This window comes from Fistularia commersonii, chromosome 21, assembly GCF_037954325.1.
Source record: "Fistularia commersonii isolate RoL2024-O1a breed Wild chromosome 21, RoL_Fcom_v1.0, whole genome shotgun sequence".
In the NCBI taxonomy this organism is placed as follows: domain Eukaryota; kingdom Metazoa; phylum Chordata; class Actinopteri; order Syngnathiformes; family Fistulariidae; genus Fistularia; species Fistularia commersonii.
The window spans coordinates 13481092-13505024 of record NC_141304.1 but is presented as its reverse complement, the minus strand read 5'-3'; the positions used below and the strand labels follow the sequence as shown (position 1 = coordinate 13505024).

General features: G+C 44.2%; 2 protein-coding genes across 3 annotated transcripts in view; one reads left to right on the top strand and one right to left on the bottom strand.

Annotated features, from left to right (window-relative positions):
- rhobtb3 (Rho related BTB domain containing 3) overlaps window positions 1-21029 on the top strand; it is a 29899-nt gene extending 8870 nt beyond the window's left edge. For both annotated transcript variants that reach the window (XM_086168037.1, XM_086168036.1), the window contains exons 8-13: window positions 7740-7849; window positions 10359-10464; window positions 11014-11187; window positions 16067-16233; window positions 16465-16561; window positions 17916-21029. In XM_086168037.1, the coding sequence (XP_086024163.1) occupies window positions 7740-7849; window positions 10359-10464; window positions 11014-11187; window positions 16067-16233; window positions 16465-16561; window positions 17916-18034 (773 nt within the window). In that variant the 3' untranslated portion in view covers window positions 18035-21029. The remainder of the gene's footprint in view (window positions 1-7739; window positions 7850-10358; window positions 10465-11013; window positions 11188-16066; window positions 16234-16464; window positions 16562-17915) is intronic.
- glrx (glutaredoxin (thioltransferase)) lies at window positions 17605-23749 on the bottom strand. Its single transcript, XM_086168047.1, has 3 exons — window positions 23498-23749; window positions 22651-22782; window positions 17605-18055 (listed from the first exon to the last, which is right to left on the bottom strand). The coding sequence occupies exons 1-2, from the start codon at window positions 23702-23704 to the stop codon at window positions 22669-22671; spliced, it is 321 nt and encodes a 106-aa protein (XP_086024173.1). The 5' UTR covers window positions 23705-23749; the 3' UTR covers window positions 17605-18055; window positions 22651-22668.
- Window positions 23750-23933: the final 184 nt, after the last annotated feature.

The window sequence follows — 23933 nt, the reverse complement described above, 5'->3', positions numbered from 1 at the left end:
AAGTCTGTTTCTATTTATTTGTTCTCCCTGAGAGAGGGCTAACCGGGAGTGTGTTTGTGTGTGTGTGTGTGTGTGTGCGTGTGATTAATAATCCTGAAGTTAGACTCTCCTGTGTGAGAGCATCTGTTAAAAGTATAATTTTGGCCATAGAACGGGAAATTCTGCCGTGTCACGATTAGTGTAATTAAAGGTGCTTAGTTCAAAGAACAGGTGATATTTCCACCGATGCTTTTCTTAGGAGTTCAATTCGCTTCTTCGCTTCTTGGAGTTTTTGGTTTCGACCTTGTCATAGGGTTGTCTTGACGTTTTTTTTTTGGGGCATTTTTTGGAATATGAACAGTCCCGGAAATTTGTAAGTAACTCTTTAGAACGCTGTTCTTAAAATCCTTTCCCTGATGTAGGTGAGGTTTTCAGGATACAGACAGCAAAAACATAAAACCCTTAAGGGCCCTTGCTGTCTTGCCAGATTTATTCCCGGTTGAATACGTCTGAGCGAAGCAGGTCAACAATATCCAAGCGCTACTCATATCGTTACCTCGGCTCAAGATGGAGATAGTTGATCCAGAAAGGTTGGGATGCAGCTTTGTGGTAATTTGTTCCGCTGAGAGTCTCTTCGGTACACACTAGTGCATTTTTGATAACAGTTTCGGTTTATCAGGGAGGACTAGCAAGGTGTTTGCTCATTCTCATCCAGAGTCCTGTCCTTTACAGCCAGCTTGTTCCACTCATTCAAAACCATTTTTTTTTCCATGTGCCTTTCCCCGTTTTTATTTTGGAATGGCTCGACCCTCCTGTTGAGCTGCCGAGGCGATTTCTGGGATGACAGCAAAAAAACAAACCAAAAAAACACTATGCAGCGATGTGGTATCTACAGTTTCCGAACTTGAGCTCGACTTCTTTTCCAGACATCAAATGGCGAATGCTGCAAACCTTTTCTGCTATACATTTCCAACTTAGCTTTTCATGGTTTGGCACTTGGAATATTCACTGTCTTTAAATATGATGGTGAAATAAAGCACCTTATCAATGTACATTGCACAATATCCATCAATGGTTGTGCACACATACCTGAAATGTTGCATGCTGCATCTTTTCCCTGTGTCCCGAAGGCGGTCCGGACCCTTTCGTCACGAAACCCTGGTGGAACACAATTCCTCGATCAAATACAGAGAACCTTGTGTTCCTCCCCAACTGTCAAACAGGTCTTATCTTTGCGACAGTAGAAGACAATGTTGTGGGTGAAACCCCTGAAACCCAGACAGATTCCGGGACACTTTTTGTTGACACTTGTGATGAGATAGATTTACAGATCCTTCTCTGATCCATGAGGCTCTGCTAGTACTCACGAACATCCTCGTGTGGGAACTTGGGAATTGAATTGTATGATTTCTGCATGGGGGTGTTATCTTTAGCTCTACATTTGGAATACCGACAATGTTTCCTTCCTTTCTTGCGAAGGAAAAAAAACAAAAAATCACACCAGCCTCCCACTGCTGTACTTCCAAATTGACACGCTGGTGCCATTTTTGAGCGTATTTGCGTTGAGCCATCAAAATGATCTCGCCGCGCCACTGGAGGTTTTGATCAAGGCCGTGCACAGTTGGGTGTCATTTACTAGTTTCATAATTGGTGTTCAGAACTTAATTAGTGTGAAGGACCAAATTGCAACGCTTTGCTGTTTGTGTTTTCCTCCAAACAACCGGGCAGGAAGAGCTCCTGTCCTGTGGGGTTGCGGACTGAAATCAACAAAACTTTTGAGGAGTCATTAAACATGATGCTTCCTGTGTTTAGTTCAAACAAGATATTTCCCCTGAAACACAATAAAGAGCTTCTTTGGCATGTCCCTGGATAGATTTTGCCACTTGGAACTAGCAATCCCCTTTTTCAAACGTAGTCATTGGGGCTCTCTGATTTTTGTGGGCACAGGTTGTGAGGACTCCTGAGTGTTTAGCTTTTGCTTCATTGTCTCAGCAAAGCGGTATTCTTTATTTCAGTAAAGAAAATCAAGTTTGTGTGCATGGAAAGCTGGGAACCTATATTTTGCCTTTTTGATCTTGACTGATTACTCGGGCTGGGTGACCAAAAAGCAGGCCCATCGGGGACTGGATTTTGGCGCGCTTTCGGTGTATTTCAAACCAGACTGAAGATCGCTGGGTCACCATGGTGGATAAACATCTGTCAAACAAGTTATTATGGCGGGTATTCTGGTTTGGTCACTGGTAATCCCTCACCCAGTGGGTTCCTCTAGTTTCCCTTGGGTTTAAATGGGTAGTCAGCTACTCTCACTCCGGTGGGCGCTACTCTGGATCTCCTAAGTTATGGATGTCTTGCATGTCTACTTTTATACTGATAGCAGTTAACGTTGTGTAAATGGCATGGCGATACTCTGGGGGACTTAGCAGGGATGGGGCTTTTTCCCCACGCTTGTTATGAGGAGTAAGACTTAAGCCGTGTGCTTGAGGATGGCTGTAGTTTGCAGTTATTAACTCTCACCGGCGTTGGAAGCTAATCCAAGACGGGCCCCCAGATTTTGCCCCTGTGGCATCATGCTGGCTAGAAAGGTATGTGTGAATATAATCCTGAAGCTAAGAAATGAGACACACATCCAGAGTTTGAATTAACCTTGACTGTGTTTTTTTTATGCAGAATATTTGAGGCATGAGAATCTCATACAGCCTCTCAAGAATGACTTCACACTCATGACATTGACCTTGACTTTAAATCATATTAGCCTTGTCATAATGCTCAGGAGAATACATTAACCATGCACATTTAATATAAAGATAAGTATGTTTCAACCTGAAGGGAAAATAGCAAAGCAGTTAACAATAAGCGGCTAGGTATTGTGATCATTTCAGACAGTAGGGCCTCTGGTGATTCCCACGCTCACTAGTTCACCATTTCCGGCGTGGAGGCGCGTGGCTCGAGTTGCTTTAAGTTGCTTTATACATTAAGTCGACGTCTTGCAGGTTGGGTGGCCAGAACTGGACAGACACTGGGAGTTGTCACTACTTTTCCATTGACGTTATGATTATCACCCCGTGGCAGCAGAAGTCACATTGTCTGCTGGTGAGTGCTCTTCAGAGAAATCAATCATATTAAAAAGGGCTTAATAGTCAACTAAGAATTATTGATTTTTTTAATCTGGAACTCGCGTGGGCCCAGTTTGTATTAACTCAACTCATATTAGATGCTTTAGGTCACCTGTGTTTCCTTCATCTCCACCAAGTTCGGTCAGTCTGGCAATACGGTCATTAGTTAGAATAGATTTTACTATGCGGCAATTCTATTCAGAAAATGATTTAGCTTTTTTTTTTAAGTGTCAGAAAAATGGGATGTTGTTCCTATATTTGGGGATGGGTGAGTATAGGAGGAATAATATAAAATGTCTGATGAAACTCATGAACACGTCATCTCTCAGGGAAACTTTTACAAAAAAAAAAAAAAAAGCCAAGGGGAAAAAAAAAAGCAGGAAACATTTGCCGGAGACGTACATTGGGACACTCGCAGCAAAAGTGTTCTCCAGAGGCGCATCGGTTTCGTCGCATGAAGCCTCATCAAACAAGCGTGTGATATTCTCAGCACCTTCAGCGCTAAAAGAAAATCTTCTCTCTGAAGTCTGCAGTGCCGTGCTGGCTGCAGGTGTGATTGTGGCGCCACAGCCTGAATGCAGTGCAGGAATTAAGCTGTTCTAACATCTGATTCACAGCCCTTTGAATGTTTGTGTGTGAGCAGCATTAATGATCTTAATGAAACAAACACACACACACACACACACGTGTATTGCACGCACCAGAGGTGTAATCACAAACACAGAGACTCGGGGTGTATATACGCATGTGAAGGATGAGTGGAGAAGGAAAGAAGATTATAGGGTTAGACTGAGTCTCTGCAAGTGACTCTATGAATAAGAATAAGAAAGTCAGTGTGTGAGAGATGGTGCAGTGTGTATTAACATGCAAGCATGTTCCAAGTTCTTGAGTGGATTTTTTTTTTTCCCGCCTGATGAGAAAGGAGGAATGGGAGGGAAGAATGGAGTGGAAAGTTGGGAATTAGGTGGAAAAACAAAGGTGGAAAGAGAGGGTAAGAAAGAGGGCGGAGGTGCTGCTACCATCTCCGTAACATAATGTGATGGTGAGTGATTGTTGTGGTGGGCTGGTGGGAGACCTGAATGTGTGTGTGTGTGAGTGTGTTTGAGGATACGCTGGAGACTTGTGCATGCGCAGAATATGAATGTGACACTCCAGTAAAACACTGCAAGGAGACAATGTTGAGTCTTGTGTAAAAAGAAAAAAAAAATGACGGTTGACTTTCAGCATGCCGGGTCTAAATGTAGGTTGACCTTACAAAAAAAGCTGCATACATTTCTCTGTATGTGCATTTTGGTGAATGAACTCATTGAATCCGAACATGTGAATTTTTTCTTTCTTTACCGAAGGAGGTATTTGGAGCCCAGGGATCAAATTGTAATCCCCCCAATAGCCTTGCACTTAGGATCTGTAAATGAATGTCCTGACTAAACCAAACCGATTTCCATAACAATGCCCAGTTCATGTATTGAAGATCCTCCTGTTATAATTCTACAATTCCACTCTGTTTTTTGTTTTCTTTTTATCACGGGGTTGGCGCCGAGTGTCAAAGAGGCCGCGACCTTCTTGATGTGACGTTAACACTGTGAGACAGTGTCTGTATGAGTAGTGCTCTGGTGAATTATTTAATATGTCTATGGTTACTGTGTACACATGCGTGTTTAGCACGCGAACCGCGTGTTCGCAACACAGAGGATGTATGTCTTGGCTCACCCGGCCCTTATCTGAGTCATATTTTAGACCTTCGGGGCCAGTGGTGTGTTTTTAAAAAGAAACATTCGAGAAATTATTTCTACTGATAGGCATGTTTACTTTTGTCCCTTCTCAGTGAATGAAATTAGAAAAAAAATGACTCATACTGAAGCGAATGATTCACAAAATATGCGCTGCGTAATGGCTCGCAATGGATTTTTCCAATCAATTTATACTTTGATCTATTTTCAAAGTTTCATCTTCAAATATTGTCACAATGAATTGTCACATGTCTTTTTATTTGAACTGATATGTGGATATTTAGGATACATGCCTTTTAGTAGTAACTGACATTGCAGTAAATGATTAGTAATACTGGGTAATAAAGAACAGTGATGATAAATATATTTATAGAGCCCTTTAAATCAAAGTGCTGTACAAGTGAGAAGAGATAAGAGTTACAGTCAATTCATTTGTTCCGCCTGTCCTGTTATGACGGCCGCAGTGGGGTCGGAGGCATCCAATTAACCCACTGCATGTTTCTGGACTAAGGGAGGAAACTGGAGAACCCTGAGGAAATCCGCGTGGACATGGGGAGAACTTCTCCAGCTTGGGGGGTTACTGCTCCAAGTGCATTTATATATACATATATAGTCTATTTTCCCTTTTCGCTGTTCCCTTCAGGGGTCGCCACAGAGAATCATCTGCATCCTTTTCTCTCACACCGACTAACTTCACATCCTCTTTCATTCCATCCATAAACGTCCTGTCTGGTCTTCCTCTGGTCCTCCTTCCTGGCAGTTCCACCCTCAGCGTCCTTCTACCCAGATCTTCACTGTCCCTCCTCTATAGGTGTCCAAACCATCTCGGTCCTCCTTTATCTCCAAAACATCCGACATGCTGTCACTCTGGTGGTCTCATTCCCGATCCGATCCATCCTCCTCACTCCCAAAGAGAACCTCACTGCCACTGTCCTTGAACCATACATCACACGCTGGTCTTACCACCATCTTGTACACATTTTAAGTATATATATATATATATATATATATATATATATGTGTATAAAATACTAAGTAGCTGCATCACAGTTACTGCTCCACAGTTACTCATCTCTAAGCAAGCCTCTGGTATATGTGCTTTGCAGTGCCCTTACTATAATCTGCTATCAACTCAAATATCATCATTAGTTCCTAATGATAAGCCAAATCCTGCCCGGTCCAGCTCTGATCTCCCTCCCACCGTCTGTTAATGTTCTGGTGAGACGGAGTGAGCCTCCACAATCATGCTGCAAGGCTGTGTAGGATTAGATGAGGACCAAAGTGAAAGGCGGAGCAAATGGATTTGGTTTGATATTGCATGATCAAAACATTTTCCTTTATATCCGTCTATATTGAAGAAAGTATCTGGAAGTAAATGCTAGCAGCTTAGATGGTGCTCTCCATAATATCTGCAGGACATTATTAATGAATCTCAACGCTGCCTTGTCAATTTTGTCTGCTGAAAGAAAACGATAAACCAAAAACACACATACTGATATGTTGTTTGCATTCTTTTATTTTATTTATTTTATCATATTAAAAATATAATATATATTTTTATGTGATATATTATAAATATATTATTATATATATACATATTAAAATCATATTTTATCATATTAAATTTAGTATGTATACAATAAATTACCTTATTGTATTTTAGTCAATTTAATTTAATTTTATATCATTTTATGGTAACCTCATATGGCCTGTTCCAGCTCTGCTTTGTTGTTCTGCATCCAGCTGCCATGTTAGTTTACGGTCAACCTCACTGGGTCCTCAAGGTTAGTTTCAGAAGACCAAACTTCTGGACAAGTCCTGCTTTCCTCAAAAAGACTGCAAAGCATGCCTCATTAGTTTGTTTTGTTCCCATTTTCTTTCAGTAAAAAGAGCAGTCAATTTGTGCTGTTTCACATCCCTTGTCATGAAGTGGATGTATGTCAAAGGTAGTGACAGTGCTGTGTTGCTGTCATCTCCATTAGGTAAAATTATGGCTGATTATATAGAGAATAGAAAATAATTTGCCTTTATATCAATTCCTAAAACTAACCCTGGGTCAGAAGAACAGCCCTTGATGCTGTGAGACATTTCATGCACTTAGTTTCTGCTCAGTATTTTTGGTTGCAGTGTCCCCTGCCAGTGGACAGGAAATATTAGGCAGCAGGGGAACATTGTGTCCTTAAAGTTGCTATTTAAAAACCGTAAAGGTGTTCGCAACATTCAGCCTAGTCAAGTTGTGATGGCTGAACACAACAACAATTTCATGTTGACCGGGACTTAGAGTTCCACATTGCAATGCGTTTGTGAGACGTGCTGGAGAAATGTTTCAGATCCGGCAGAGGCAAGACCTTGCGATGTTACAACTTGAATGATATATGGCTAAAATCTTCGCTGCCGGAGCGCAACTGCCAAGGTCTCATGAAGTCCACGCCTCGACAAATTAGGACTGTAACACAAAGACGGTGGTGACCCGCACACACCCGGTCAGGTGGTCACAACGATGTGGCCGATCGGTGTATTTGGGATGAGGTGTGACAGAACCGTCGATGTTTTTAATGTGTAATTATCCAACCTTCCGACTGGCAAAAGCTTGAACCCTCAAGGTGGTTTTAGATTACGTCAATACAAAAGCCCTTAAACAACCGAAACGCAGTCATGTTGTGTTTTGTGAAAGCCTATGGGGCACTGTTGTTTTTTTTTATGTTCTTGGAATCTGGAATTTGTGTCCCACAGATAACCATCACAGATTACATAAGCGGACACATTTTAGAACAAGCTTACTTTGACAAAAACAGATCCTGAATGTTGGGTGCAAACGTGTGTGGGTGGCCAGAGAACAGAGTTAGAAAAGACTCTCTGTTTCTGTGAACTTTACAATTGAAGGTCCACAGAATGTGTGTTTGTGGGTATTTTGCAGGGGCGTGGGAGTGGGAGCACCTCCAGGAGGCCCTGGAAGAGAAGCTGAAGAACTCGCTGGCTGTAGCCCAGCTTATGGACCGCATACGTTCCCTCATCGGCAGAGAACGGGTGAGCTCCTCCGTGTTCGAAACCTCCACAGACAAACATCCGACCCTTTCCCTCATACTTTTTACTTCTGTGCTATCACAAGACTTGATCACATGCGACGCGCCATCTCAAACTGAAACTCGCCCTCGAAAAAACACAGCGCGAGATACTCCCGAACCCCCAGAGTACCTTTAGGTGATTAAGCCGAGTAAACGCACACAAACTACAAACACACACAGATTATTTCTAATCAATAAAATACTTCTCTTGATTATATTTTGAACGATCCTTCCAAGTCCTCCGGACTCACCGTTTAATTACCGCATTTAAATTACAGCCTCGGTAAACACTTCCACGGATAGCGAAATGCAGGAAATAAAGAGGAGGAAAAGCAGGCGCCCCGCGAGGATTTCGTGATTTTACCTTACAGAGGGCGATGAGGCCGAATGACACGGCGGCGTCTGACAAGCTTTTCGCCACTGCGTGCGGAAGACTTTAGATAGCACCTGGTCTTCTTGAAGACACATTAGATAAGCTGTCATCGTGTCAGCGTGGTGAGACAGCGTGTCCTGCCGCGATTGAATCTATTTCCCCTGCAAACCCCCCCCGGTTGCCTGGCTGGCTGTTGACAGTTGAAATTTTCTTTCATAATCTTTGCCATTTTATGCATAAGAATTAGAGGACAGTGCCTCGTGTTTGCTAAGGAAATATTTCAAAAGCGGCAGAGCAGATATACAGACAACTTCTTGTTCCAGTTGACGGATAAAGGTCGTGCGGTGGTAATGGGGTGCTCATTGACAGGACGCATTAGTGGATTTATCAAGTGCGCGCGCACAAACAAACAACCTCCTCCAGACTGCAGCATTTTAGATGCCGAGCTTTCTATACGGATATTGTTTGAAATGGTTTTGAATGAATAATTTAGTTGGTGACGAGCAGATTTTTGGATGAGAATCTGGCTCTCGGTTCCGTCACGTGCCGCATTCTTGGGATTGCAGTTGAGCAGTGTTTGGCGAGCACTGAGCAGGAGTGGCAGACGGTTGTTTTCTATTTCCCAAGAGGTGACGTGTAAAAGCACAGAAAGGGAGTTGTTCAGGTAACTGGTGTCTGACATCCGCCTGAGGTGTGGACACGATATCTGCCTTGCTTTTCCTTACACTCTGCATCGTGTGTGTGTGTGCGTGTGTGTACAATATGTGCTGGGTCTGATTTTGGAGACTCTTTGGAGTCACTAGTTTGAATAACTATTTGCCAATTTAGACTTGGCTTTCATAGAATACAATATATATCTATATATATGTGTATATATTAATACAATATATATTAAAAATATATGTATACATATATTAATACAATATGTACTAATATATATATATATACATGTACACACATACAGACACAAATAAACAATACTTGTTTACTAATAACTAATTTTTCATGATTTTTCAGGTATATTGCGGGAAATTTTCAATCCATTTTGATTGATTTCTGATGTTTTTATTTATTTTTGCTTTTTTTTTCTAGATAATTTCTGGAATGTATTTTGGTGAATATATTATTATTCTTTGATAATGTCTGTTTTGTGAAGTCATTTTATGAACATTTCTTTGTAATTCTCAAGATTAAGATTAAGGAGAATTTCTGAGGAACTATTTCCACATCATTTTAAGTCCTGCTAATTTTCAACTAATATCCTATTAAGGATTTGGAAAGTTCTTGGTGATTTGGTGATGTTTTCTTTCAGTGACTAATTCCAAATTTCACTTTGCATTTGACCTTTTGTTTTGAAAACAACTGAATACATTGTGGAATTAGTGATATGTCATCTCACAAACACTTAACCGTATGTGTGTGTGTGTGTGTGTGTGTGTGTTTGTGTGTACAATATGTGCTGGGTCTGATTTGGAGACTCTTTGGAGTCACTTGTTTGAATTACTGTTTGCCAATTTTGACTTGATGTTCATAGAATACAGTATATATATATATGTGTGTGTATATATATATATATATATATATATATATATGTCATGCACACACACACACAAATAAAAAATATTTGTTTTACTAATAACCAATTTTTCATGATTTTTCGGGTAAATCGCAGGAAATTTTCAATCCATTTTGTTTAATTTCTGATGTTTTTATTTATTTTTGCTTTTTTTGTTGGTAATTTCAATTTCAGGAATGTATTTGGGTAAATTCATTATTATTCTTTGATAATTTCATGAAGACGTTTCATGAACATTTCTTTGTAATTCTCAAGATTAAGATTAAGGAGAATTCCTGGGGAACTATTTTCCACATCATTTTAAGTCCTGCTAATTTTCAACTAATATCCTATTAAGGATTTGGAAAGTTCTTGGTGATTTGGTGATGTTTTCTTTCAGTGACTAATTCCAAATTTCACTTTGCATTTGACCTTTTATTTTGAAAACAACTGAATGCATTGTGGAATTAGTGATATGTCATCCTACAAGCAGTGTTAACCGCATGTGTGTGTGTGTGTGTGTGTGTGTGTGTGCTCTCGCAGGGCCCCAGAGACACTCCGAGCGCGAGGGCCACTCATCTTGGTCCCCAAACTCTTGTCAACCTCTTCAACTCCCCTCTTTACTCCGATGTTATCTTCATGGTACAAGGTGGGTTCAAGCTGATCTCTGAAACACGAACATCTATGAAGCGTGACTGAACGCGGTTGGATCGTGATCAAAGGTCACCCTCGCAATGAAACAATGCAGCCGAGGGGTTGAGCTGCCTTTTGTCCCTCTTATGTTTCATCCCACCTTTGTGTGTGCTAAATTTATCTACACAAAAATAAAGAAACCGTTCCTGAACGCGCCCCCACCCCACCCGCCCTTTCTGCTATTTTCCTTACAAACACTGTGAGACGCCATGACTCAAAAGTTCAAAATATCACACGCGCGCATTGTGTCACGCTTTTCTTTCATTCATCCCCAAATTGTTCGCAGCGCATCAATAAAGCTGTCAATAATGATATTTCAGGCCTTTTGTTCTGGCTTCATATGTCATTGTCTTGACGATTATTTAAATGCGTCACGCAGTCGCTTGCAAGTCAAGCCAAACTGTGGGGAAGTCTGCCGCTGCCGGGAAATGTGACGCTCAAGATTTATTCTTGAATCGAAGATTTTAACCCCCGAATTCGCTGCTAATTTGCACACGTGTTGCAGGGAGTGTACTGCCTGCCCACCGAGCAGTGCTGGTAGCGCGTTGCGATGTCATGGCGGCCATGTTCAGCGGGAAGTATGCAGAGGCCCGGAGTCGAGTGGTGCCCATCCACGGCGTCTCCTCAGATACCTTCCTGTCCTTCCTGGAGTATCTCTACACTGACTCCTGCTGTCCTGGTGAGTTTACTGCACGCAGACAAAAAAAAAACAAAAAAAACGTTATGTCAACCTCCACGCCAGAAGAAATCAGCCTCCCGAACCTCCGATGCTGAACCTTTTAGCCTTTAGCAAATTCCATCACGGTGAGATTGAGATAAACACAAACAAAAGAGTAGTCAATTTTATATTTCACCTGACCGGCACAAAAATACATGTACTCATGCATATATTTATCTAGTGGGGCTTCCTTGTCATGCCGAATTACTCGGAAAGCAGCTTGATGATTATATCATAATCATCTCATTTAAAAAGGGATAATTGTGGATCATATTCATGGTTTTACTGAAATGCTTTAAAAGAAAAAAAAAAAAAAAAGCATTTTCACCTCGCTACATGATACACTGACTGACTGACCCGTGTGAATAAAGCCGCTGCAGCCGTAACAATCTCACAGAAACTACGATATTAGTGTGCAGACATCATCTCTATCTGTAAAGACCGTCAGCGAGCGTGTCCTAGAAAATGATGTCAAGAGAACAGTGGGGACCGGCGGTGTTAAAATAGATAATATAGCTTTAAGGTTGAGGTTGCGAGGGACAACGGAGCTTTGATCATCATCTCTGTGTAGCACAGCGGTCCCTCATCAAAACACATTTGAAATACAGCCGTGTTTTCCTCAAGGCCTCGCTCACTGTCTGCAGGCTAAAAGACAAACACAGATGACAAGTCCCATCAACCATCTGTGTGACGGCAACATGCCGCCTGTGTCGGTCCCGGGAGGGGCGGGGAGGGGATTGCGGGGAACGGCGCCGAGCGAGAGCGAAATGAGATGCGGGCGACGACAGAATCGACCACCGGCATCGCCGCTTCATCCGCTTCCACCGGTGGCGGATCGGGGTCTCCGTCACCTTGCGCGTCGCATTCCGAAGTGCTGATACGTCTCCCGGGGCGAACAAGGTGCGGGGAATTAGATTCGAGGGGCCGGTGAAGTTGCACGAGACAATCATTTCAGTGTATCAACAGCGTCATATGAAAGCTCATGCTGCTGAACCCAGAACCCAGCCTGCAGCTTTGGCTGCCTTCAGCTTGTTTCTGCTCAACAATCCAAATCATTCTTGTCTAGTCAAAACTTTGGCAGCTGCTCAGTTCATCTGTTGGATGACGCACGGGGAAGTCTGCCACGTGGTTATGTAGGGAGCAGTAAAATAGGACAACGCCGAGGTGAAAAAAAAAAACAAAACAACAAACTTTCTGTTCTGGAGAGGTGCAGTTAGCTTACTGCAACTTTGGTCTACTTCAGCGCAGTTTACAGAGAATTACAGAGTCGGAAAGTTAAGACAATGGAAAAAGTTATTTGATATTATTAAATCTGTCATTGTACGCGAGTTGCTTGAAATGCAGTTTTGTGATCTTCTTATCTGGGCAAATGGACGCGTAGAGAATGGATTTGACAGCAGCGCGGAGCTATTTACCTTTTTCCCCCTCGAGATAATTAAAAAAAGTAAGAAAAAAAGCTTTTGTAAACTCTGCATTATCCAGTTAGTTTCAGTTTGATGAAGAGTTTGTTCTTCCAGTTAATTCTTCCCTATTCTCCGAATCGGGTCCGCTTAAACATTTTAGATCTTAAATCCCGCAAGAAAAGAGACTCTCAAATCTTCACATTGTCTGAAGCGCTCGGAGCTTTTAAACGATTCTTGAGCGATTTCTTAAATGGGCTGCTTTTTTTTTTTTTTTCCCATTTTAGAGCAGACTAGTGAACCCCGCAGTCAAGGACACGTCTGTCGGGAAAAGCCGAATGCAGCATTTGCATTTTAATTCACATTACTTTGCAATCTGATACTCTCATCCGGGATACGCGCAGGTATTTGTCGTATCATTGAATCGTGACACGTCGCGCCGCATCGCCCAGAAACGAAGGCACTGCAGAAATGTTTCAACATTTCAAATAATCAGTACTGGGGGGGGGGGACAAAAAAAACTTCAACCAAAAGTTGCCTTACGATCGAACTCGGAGCCAAAGGGAGGGGGTAAAAGCGGCTCCCCGCAGACGTACCGCTTCATGCTTAATCTCAGGGAACGCAGGAGAATCCATGAAGCAGCATCAGAGGCTGCAGACGCTGCACTGTTATGCAAGAGCTCAGCGCTCAAGGTCAAAGCAAGGTAACCACCAGTGGCAGCAAAATGGAGGGAGAAAGGATGCGGATCCAGAGGAGATACTCCCCCCCCCCCCCATAAACACTGCACGTAAATGATACGAGAACGTAGGCTGTTAGCGGTAATTTATCGAAGGAAAAACCTGCAGGGCTTGCAGGGTGTCGAGCCGTCAGGGAAGCGTGCAGACGGTCCGGATGCTGAGGGGGCAGGAATTACGTTAGAATTCAGCTGGACTGGCGTTAGCGGGCAGAGCTCAGCGCTCGTTCCTCACAGCTTGAAGGTTCCCGGTCGGATTTCGACTTTCCGTGTGGATTTCGCGTGTTTCTCCCACGGATCCCCTCATGGATCCTCCCGCAACATGCAGGAGGTTCATGGAAAAAACCCCAAATTGCCCAGACGTGCGAATGAAAGAGGGATTGCTTGTTTAGGCTCCGGCTGCTAATTGCAGGATAAACAGTAAAGATAATGAATTAATTCATCTTACATTCAAGAACAGCTTCATGGTTGTTGTTTTTCTTTTTTTTTTAAATAAGTTCTTCTCGTCTGCATGTAGAGATAGTTTTCTCCAGATGAGATCGTTCTTTTTATCTTGTGGTAAGAAAAGATTATTTGAAAGATATCAAGACAACATGCGCTTCAGGTTAAAGCTCAATTATGGACCAATAAAGAGTCACTGTTTCATTCAATTTCAGACTTCCGCGTTGAACCGGCGGATGTTTGGGAATCAAATATTGTTTTTTTTTGTTTTTTTTAAATGATTATGGGAAACCCATGTTTAAAATTGGATCCAAGAGGAAGCAGTGACGCTTAATAAACCAAAAAATGATTTGCAATACAGCTGATCTTATCGGCCATAAGCTGGTCCTACAAAAAGAAATCATTTGATTGTTTTGAAAGCGTCATGACATTTAGCTTTTGTTAAATTACTTGTAATTCCTTGAAAGAGTATATGAGTGCCAGTCATATGACTGTTTAAATATTGGTGTGAATATAAATTCAACTAAATGCAGTGTAAAAATACAATAAATTGCATTTTACACAGAAGCTACAGCGCTCTTCAGCTTTTATATTGCAGTTACTTTCTTGAATATTGGCAGCGGCATAATAAAATGAAAAAAGAAATAATGACCTCGCGACATTAAGAAGAACTGGAAACAAGTTAAGCACACATTTGAAGAAGGTTGAGCAAACGTGCTTCGTCAACCCATTACATATTTAATGTCGATAACTATGAATAAAACATCAAGTCAGGTCCATATAGGGGAAAAAAAAAACATGTGATTATGGCAGGTGAAAATCGCATTGATCATTCAGGAAATATAGTTGAATTTTTCCAACTTATTTTCAGAGGCTTGAAGGCAAAAGGTTTAAATTAAAAATGTATAAATTTAAGAAAACCCTTTGATCCGTTGCTGACGACTCATCGAGAAGCGCGTCATTCAGGTCGCTGTCCGGCGTTACGGCGAGCAAAGAAAACACATCATGCTTCATCCCGCCGCTTCCGCCAGCATCGCCCGTTTGCAGGCGCGCGTTGTGACATCTGAAACTTCATCCGTCATGATTGACAGGCGCTAGGGAACAGTTTGACACTTTGGATTTTTTTTTTCTTCATCGGGAAATCTCGTTTTTGCGCCGAAGACTTTTTTTTGCGGGGGAGAAACATTTTCTATTAAAGTCTCGCCTGGTTCTCCTGCTACTGAGCATCCTGCGGTTTTCACCTTGTTCTGAACCCGGTGTTTGTATTTGCGAGACGCCTCTCGATCACAGACTCTGGCAACGAAACGCCTCCCTCCTGCGGCGTTCTCGACTTGGCTAGATGTTTTGCAAGGGGCTTTGCTTTACCCAGATAAGAATTCAATGATCGGCCCGCTTCTTTCTCGCTGTGCCTCATTTTGAAGAACACAACATTGTCGCTTTGGCCCTTCCGCAATCTGAGGCCCCTGAGTTTTGTCCTGGAATAACAAAGGAAGGATTCGCAACTGACCCGGAAACTGCTTATTAGTCAAATGTCTAATTACTTCTGCACTTTGAGGAGCTGTGTGTCATAACACTGTGTCTCCTAAATAACATAAGTACACTGCTCAAAAAAATAAAGGGAACACTTAAAAAACACATCCTAGATCTAAATGAATGAAATATTCTTATGAAATACTTTGCTCTTTACACAGTTGAATGTGCTGACAACAAAATCACGCAAAAATGATCAATGGAAATCAATTGTATCAACCCATGGAGGTCTGGATTAGGAATCACACTCAAAATTAAAGTGTAAAAACAAACTCCAGGCTGATCCAACTTTGATGTAATGTCCTTAAAACAAGTCAAAATGAATCTGTGTTGCTTCCTGAGTGGACACTATGATTTCACAGAATAAGAATAAGAACAACTTTATTAATCCCGAAGGAAATTGCTGTGCCAGAGTTACAGAAAATATAACAGTAATAAATAATAAAAGAAAGGCAGAATTAGAAATAAAAATAAACTATAAACTATAAAGTGTCTTAGTAACAAGTGAGGTAAGGAGTGCACAATAGCATGATAGAAGGGAAAATTGTAGTGTAGAAGTGTGATTGACTTGGAGTTACATTGTGTTGTTCAAGTGTTCCCTTTATTTTTTTGAGCAGTATATTTCAGTCGAAGCAGCTGAATTAAAAAGCCCGATACGTTCAGTTATATTTGCTACAGGGTTAAAATGACACGTCGCTGTTCCATGTGTGTGTGTTTTGTGTGTGTGTGTGTCCAGCCAGTGTGTTGCAAGCCATGGCCGTCCTCGTCTGCGCGGAGATGTACCAGGTGAAACGACTGCAGCACCTGTGCGAGGTGTGCGTATGCGCTTACCTTCAGAGCATGCCCAGTCGGGAACTGGCGTCGACGGGGATCAGCGTGGTTCGACTGCTCCGTCGCGCAAAGGTCAGTGTGACTTTTTCGTCGCCGAGGATAAAACGGGGCGACGGATTGGACAATTTTGCCTGCAAACCTGCTCAGTAATGATTTATTCCCTGCAAATTTGAGTGCAATTTGAATGGTTTGTCAAAGAATTGCTAAATGCCACGTGGAAAGGATTGCATTTTCACCTCCGGTCGGTCCAAATGTGAATCTGCGGCGATGAAACCGGGCCGTGTGTTTGCATGCCGTTCGCAGTGCCACAACGCGGAGCAGCTGTACGTCTGGCTCCTTCACTTCATTGCCAATAACTACTTGATCTTCAGCCACAAGCCTGACTTTCTTGAGCTCTCAGGTCAGTGTGAACATTTATTAACAAATATCTGTTTGCTCATAAGCTTTGTCAGCGATAGCGACACCGTAGCTTTTATTGATAGGAACACTGCCGTACTTTAACCTTTTCGTAGGGCTACGTGACATCTTAAATAGTAAAGTCACAGTGCCTCCGTGCCGTTCGATGTCCTGTTCTTTCTCTCCACAGATTGTTTTTGCCATGAAATGACCACCGCCTTCGCTTTGTTTTTTTTGGGAAAAGTCCAAACAGTTGTCCTAGATAAAGATCAGTGCCACTAAAAGTCACAAATCACTCGTCTATTTAAATTTGACAGTTCATTTTTCCGCCAAAATTAGCTTCTTTTTTTTTTTTTTCGGTTTTAAGAATCAAACGGCGTTTCGCCTTTCACACATTCAGAGCGGCAGCGGCGCGCCTCCCGTGTTTACGGCTCACGGTCCGATCGGTTTATAGCCGCCTCTCACCGAAAATCGTTCGAGCCCCTTCCACCTTTACGACTCCGCTGGCGGGGTCATCTGAGGGAAAGGAGGTCCAAAGCGACCTATTTAATTTTTATTTTTTTTTTGTTTAAAAGCTCAGCGGACCCTTCAGGTCCTCGTTCTTCTAGTCGCCATGTTCTTGCAGAAGGGAGGAATCCCTGCACTCCATAGGTGCACGCTGCCGGGTGTAACATTCAACTAACGCAAAGTGCATCTTCTGGCATTTTTTAACTTTAAACAATCCGGATAGCGTGTTTGTGAACGTCCCTGCAAAGCTGCCGCACGCGATTCTCCTGCAGGGAAGACGTCACTAAATCTCACAAACCGGATCTTTGGGTAGATTTAAGCTACTCTAGTACGGAACAGATTGCGCGTGCAGTTGTTTTTTTTTTTTTTTTTGTAAAAATTTAATGATAAAAAATAAATCCTCCCCCTGCGAAGGACTCGTCCCTTGTGTTTGAAGGTTGAGATGTCAGTCTCCCGGGTTGCTCATCAATTGTTATGTTATTTGTCGGGCAGATAAAAGCAGCGGAAGATGAGCTCCTAAAAAGAAATATTAGCGGGGAATTGCTCTGGTTAGTGCAGCAGTATATTTTATTGTCAGCGTAAATCATGCGCAGAACACACATTGGACGGGTATTGAAGGGCACAAGCGAAAGTCAAAGCGGGCGGCGAATAATCGACCGGTCTTCAACTGCTCGACGCTTTAAACGAAATTATATCTGATGTCTCGAGTCTTGTCGACGATCCAGGGAGCCGACACACAATGTCCGCGTGTGATCGCACGCCAAGTGCGGTAAATCACGCTACGATGATTTTATCCAACATCCCCGTAGGATTGGCGGCAGATTGAGAGTTATGCGTATGTGTGTTTTCAGAGGAGGAGCGCGAGCAGGTGGAGAGGCTTCGCTGGCCGTCCAGAGGCTACCTGCAGGAGCTCAGCGAGTACCAGCAGCGGCGCCGCAAACTACGCAAGTCCCGCTGCATCGTGATGTGACCCGAGCTGTGCACGGGGTCCCTGTGGAAAACAAGGGCGGGGGAAGAGCGGGGGGGGAACCCAGGGAAGACACAGTGACAAAGAGGAACCATCAACATGAGGAGAAGGAGACGGTTTTATAGACTGCACTGCCGAGTCACCGTTCTCACGCAAACTCTTGCGACGGAACGCGATTTTAACCGAGCGGACGCCGTCATCCGGCAGCGACATCCACCACGACGACACGCCTCTCTAACCCCGGAGGAATGACTCTGCATCCTTTGCATAATGACTGTTCCATCACGGGCAATACGAAAAGAACCGATCCTCACAAACCCCTACGAATACGGAGCGACCGGAGGGCCGTCGGCCTCCGAAGCCGAGTGGAATCCAAACTTTGTATTCGCGGAAGTTGAAACGTCAGGATTTCAGAAAGACTCCACGGTGACGGGAATAAAACAAGATCACACGCAGGCTGTTTCCCACTACAGTTACGGGTAAATTCGACGTCAAAAACTGGAAAGAAAGGGCAGCGCTACCTGGGCTGCGGAGTGTGTGTGTGTGTGTGTGTGTGCGTGCGTGTGTTGCCAGGCTGCTCCCTCTTTAATCGAACCATTGGCCTGTGACAGGCTGTCCTGTCGGATCTAAAGAGAACGTCAAGGCGCTGCGTTTGTTTTCAAGTGAAGCAGCATCCCGAGCGTCACGGTTTCCTGCGGCGCCATTAGTATTGCAGTCCAGCGGCGACCTACATTAACACGGAGAATTAGGAAAAGGGCGGGGGGGTAATTCTCATTAGCATCTGTACTCTGACGGAGACTCGGCTCCACATGGAAACAAGACCGATTCCGTTATTATGCACACGTTTATTGGATTCCGTCAGATCTATAATGCAAAACGTTTTATTACAGCATGACACGGCACTGGTTCTGCTCATAGTCTGTGTCAAACAAGGTCGTTCCCCTTTCAATTGCAAACAGCCTGAAATTACGGTTGTCCAAAGGAGAAAAAAAAAAAAAAGAGAGAGAGAAAAATAAGCGCCAAAGCCGAGTGCTCTGCAAAACCGGATCCAGAACAATAATCACACGGTGTACGATTTTTTTTTTTTTTTTTTTTTTTTTTTTTTTCCAGCCTGCGAGCAAGATTATTTGCAATAATAACGCTCTGCCTGTCCCACAAAAAGGAAAAATCCTTTTGTAGCATCTGTGTGAGCGGAAAGGGGGATATAATGTACTGGAAATATCCATGTTCTGAACATACGTCGGTACACTAGAAAAACCACAATGCCTCTGGGTGAATACACTTATTTATTTTAGCCTTTTTTAATTTCAGAGAAAGTTAACCATTGTTGGTGCTGCAATATTTTTTGTAAACTATAGTTTATGTGAACATTTATGATTTTTTTTTCCACATTCGGAGAAGAAAAACGGGACATTTTGTTTTACAGTCCAACGCGTCCGCTGGTACCCGCGCGTATCGGACACTGGAAAAGGCAGCCTGAATAGCGGCACGCTGTGTGTATTCTGTGCGCTACGACAGCGTGTTTGAGCTCTTGCAATACTTTATAGGCGACTCTATCCACACTTATGCAGTTTTTACTTGAAAACAGCATAAGAGGAAGCGGTGAAGTCCATCTGAGCGCGGCTGCAAATGTCCGGAGAGCACCGAGGCCCGTGCAGGTCCGTCTCACGAACACGGAGGCCGACAGGAGCCCTCAAGTCCAGACGCGTGTTTTGATGTGATCGGAAATAGCGGCTTAAACGAAGTGAGTTGTTTTAGGACTGTGAGGTAAAAGACATTTAGAAATCATTAGAGGAGAAGGAGGGAGTTAAGAGAGTCTGAGGTCCACTGTGGCACGGAGGGTTGGCACCTCTTTGAATGCAAATGTTTAAATCTGGCTTTTAAACGAGACCGACTTGGACGTTTTCAAGGGTCGGCTTTCCTGAAAACGCCGGTGGAATGTGGATGAGGGGGAGAGTTGAACACGGCACGATGGACGCGGCGTGAACGTTCGGCTCGCCGCTGATCTTGCGGCCTGCGAGGCCCTGCAGAGGAGACCGGATGCACCGGATACCTCCTCCTTTCAGGATATAACTAAACCTTTAAACCACCCGTCCATCTGACGTGCCCATCTACGCCGATGTCACTTTCTGTCCACAAAGTTGACCCCGGCCTGCACATTTATAAATACATCGAGGAGGGAAAAAAAAAAGCTTAGGTGTGTAGAAAGGAGGCCACTTTTTACTCAGCAATAATTATTGCCTTGTTTACCTGAAACAAGGAAGTGAAAAAAGGAACGGGAATCAGCAGCAGCAATAGCTTCGGACGTTTTGATCTGATTTTTTGCGACAGGATACGGAGGTCTGCGTGTTTCGGATGCCTTGGGTTTGCGGCGTCGACCCGACGCTTGAAACGATTGCGTAGTCGAACGGCGTTATATTTCGGTGTTGCCACACCGGCCGAACGCTCCTCGCAGCGTCGCCCATCCTGCGTCTGAATCCGAATATTTGCTCATCATCGTTTATCGATACGGTCGACTATCTGGCATCGGCACACGTGGTGCTCGGAGACGATGCGCACTTACCAGGCTTTACGGCACCGCCGCTGGCCTTCGCCGAGTTTATTAACCTTTCGATCCAGTCTTACCGAGCCACATTAAGTCAGGGGCCCTCGTGTCCTTTGCGGAGGGAGAAGGCAGGAGGAAATATTTCCGGAGCGCGCGGCTCTTCATTAGGATTCATCCGAAAGGAGGCCGGCTGCGACACGCCACCGGTAAGTCATACGTTTGTCAGGTTGGACATTTTAACAGCAGAAAGGCAAACGGTTCGCAAGCAAGGGCCGCAAATCTCTTCCCGGAAAGGTAAATAGCGGACTGTAAAACAAAATGTATCCCGGTGCCGCTCACACACCCCAGTGTGTGTGGAGGCAGAAAGACGGGGCTCCACAGGGTGAGTTGTACAAACTGTAGATAACATTACGACGTCTGAATTTAAATAAAGACATGTTTTTTGAAATATGACGAACGGATCCTCTCCTGCCATATTCATTATCCGGAGAACAGCTGAACGACGACTTCGATTTTTCAATAAAGCAAAATAAATACAATAAAAAGGTAAGGACAAAGGTTTACTGCATCCTAAACATCGTCTCGATCGGAAAGGTAAGGACGATGACATGAAAGCGCTTTGTTTGTTTGCAGAAGATTTCACATTAAGCTAATCTGGTTGAGCAGAGAAAAGACTTGTATCATTGACACGAATGCAACTCCCTTTGGACGTCACTCCCGGGACCGACTTCCAAGGCAAATCACCCAGAGGGGTCAGATTCCCTCAAATGACATTGTAATTTGGCGACTGAGTCAAACAGGTCAGGCACACTTTCTCCAAAGTAAGAAACCAGGAGACGAAGCGTCGCCGTCCTGTTTCCCCCTCGCGCTTCCTCGCAAAAAGAATTTGCACCGTAAATCATTAACGCCAAACAAGATTGAGTGGGAAGTCCTCGGCGCGGGGACGGGAGATGCTCTGGAAACGCCGCGAGCGGCCCGCGTGCCCAGAGTGCGCCGAGAACGTTTCTGTGCGTGCGCGTCGGGATGCACACGTGTAAACTGCATTACACTGTGATTCAGTCTCAGGGCCCGGGGGGCGGCGGACGACATCTGGCTCGCCACCTCGTGTCCCGTGACCTGCTAGAGAGGATGTCAAAGCCGGGACTCGCAATTCTTATCTCATGCATTTCAGTGATGTTGCAGTTTTACCATCGATCGTTGGGTAGCGGGTCTCCCGACGGTTCTGCTTTTAAGGCTCATTAGAAGGTATGATTGATAAACAATCAATAAAATGCTCAAAAATGCTGACGTGGCTTCGTGCAGGAGTGTAGACGAAGCACGGCTCCGAACGGAGATGACTCGCGACCAGACTCAAAATGTGATTCCTAAACATGCGCGTTCCTTTTTAATCCAGAAACCGGATTTTCCCCGAGGGAAAAGATGATTAGCCAATTAGCAAAAAGCGCAGACACACTTTGCAGAAGCGGCCCGAGAGCGAGGAGGAAGCCAGACGGAACGACACGCCGGGGAGACGCCGGGTCTTTGTTTACAGCAGCTGGAACGCACTCAATCCCACGGTGTCCCCAGGTTGAGGTATTTTTGGCATCTTTACCTCTTTCCGCCGCCACCTGTTCTAAAAAATCTTTTTGCACTCGTGTCCCAGTGACACGATACACCTATCAACACACACACACACACACACGGGCTGGAACCACCGAGCCGCTACATCGGTCCGGTCGCACACGTTGCATTGATCATCTCAGGTTTACAAAACGTGTGGAAGCAGATTTAGCCAGGTTTCAGAAGTTCTTTTAACTGCAAGAGCAGCTTCTCATATTGTTATTGTTAACAAATCTGCACGCTAATTTGAACCCTGTTTGGTCTTTTTCCCATCAGGACTCGACACGGGAGCCAATTTCACTCCCACCTCTGAGCAATTAGCCTTTTCATCTCTCCCAACTCCCAACCTCAGGCGTCTTAATTCCTGTTAATTTTTATTTATCCGTGCACTAATGAGAGCTTTCTGTCATTCAGTTTAACTGCAGGTCCATCGCCGGGTACAAAAGTGTGTGTATGTGTGTGTAACTTCCCCTACCTGGTGGTCTTGCATGGGTCACTCCAGAGCTCCGATGGACTGCAGCATCCCCTCCAGCTTGCCGCTCTGGTGCAGGGCCGCTATGTCACTGCCGCCGCCGACACACTCCTCGCCGATGAAGACGCGTGGAACCTGCGAGAGGAAAAGGGTGCGATGAGCATCTGGCGGAAAAAACATGGCAAACAGGTGGCCGATTAAGGGGTTTCTTTAGTTACTTAACCGTGCAATTAGCGCAACAGGCTTCCAATTAGGATTTAAAACACACTCGTGCACACACGGGGACGAGACTTACGCTGAAAAGACCTCTTTATGGGGTTGCTGCTTGTCGAAAAGGCTTTTTCTGTATTAAGAAACACCCGGGAGGTGCGGAGACATTTGCTTGAAATAAAATGCGGATTTCGGAAATTCAGAAACGGCGAAGGGAGATTCAGCGTCCGCCTCCTTCACATAAATTGTTTTTCTGCATTTAATTGTGTCCTGATGTAGTGAAAGAAGCTGTACTTTGCAAATCTATTATCTGCTCAAACACCGGATCCATCTGGTGAACTCTGACCCCAGAACCTCCCAAGCGGAGGGCCTGCACTTGTTTGTCCTCTAACACATGCATGCAGGGAATTTTTGGGACAACTAACTATAAATTTGTTTCTTCAGTCACTATCTACGTGTTTGGAAATTGCAAACTTAACTCATTCTTGGAATTCTGCTCGATTTCTCCCTAAATGTTCCCTCGGAGCAGTGACTGCGCATGCTCAGGGGGGAAGTGAAAGGAGAAAATACGTTTTTTTTTTTTTTTGTGCACAAACAGGCCGCTCCGTGCAAAAAATAAAAAATAAAATAAACTGCTCACCGTGCGTGCTCCGGTCAGCTCCAGGAAGTAGTCCTGCATGGTACCCGCGTCCCCACGCAGGCTGATATCCACGCACTCCAGGCGGCCCGGTTTGAAGCGATACTGGGCCAGCACGTCCTGGGCCAGCACGCAGAAGGAGCAGGTGGGCTTCACGAAGACCACCACCCGGTCCCCGCGGATCTTCGTGTGCACGAACTGCTGCGCCATTTTGCGCAGGTCTGCGGTCGCGGAGGGGGAGGGAAGGCGGGTCTGGCGGGGGATGCGGGGGAATGCGGGGGGGGGGGGGTCAGCCGGACCCGCGTCAGGGCCCTTGCAGCCTTGTGATCCTCCGGTTTCAGACCGCGGATTTGCACTTCTCATTTAGCCATTTCTGGGTATTCAAATATTAATGCGCATTATTTGTCCTGGATCGTAAATATTGGTGTTACTTATTATA

What these genes read in the sequence shown, in the direction of transcription:
- glrx (XM_086168047.1), bottom strand. Translation starts at nt 23,704, where the DNA reads ATGGCGCAGCAGTTCGTGCACACGAAGATCCGCGGGGACCGGGTGGTG. An exon ending in AGCTGACCGGAGCACGCACG is followed by an intron (nt 22,783 to 23,497) that starts GTGAGCAGTTTA and finishes TTCCTCTCGCAG; the next exon opens with GTTCCACGCGTCTTCATCGG.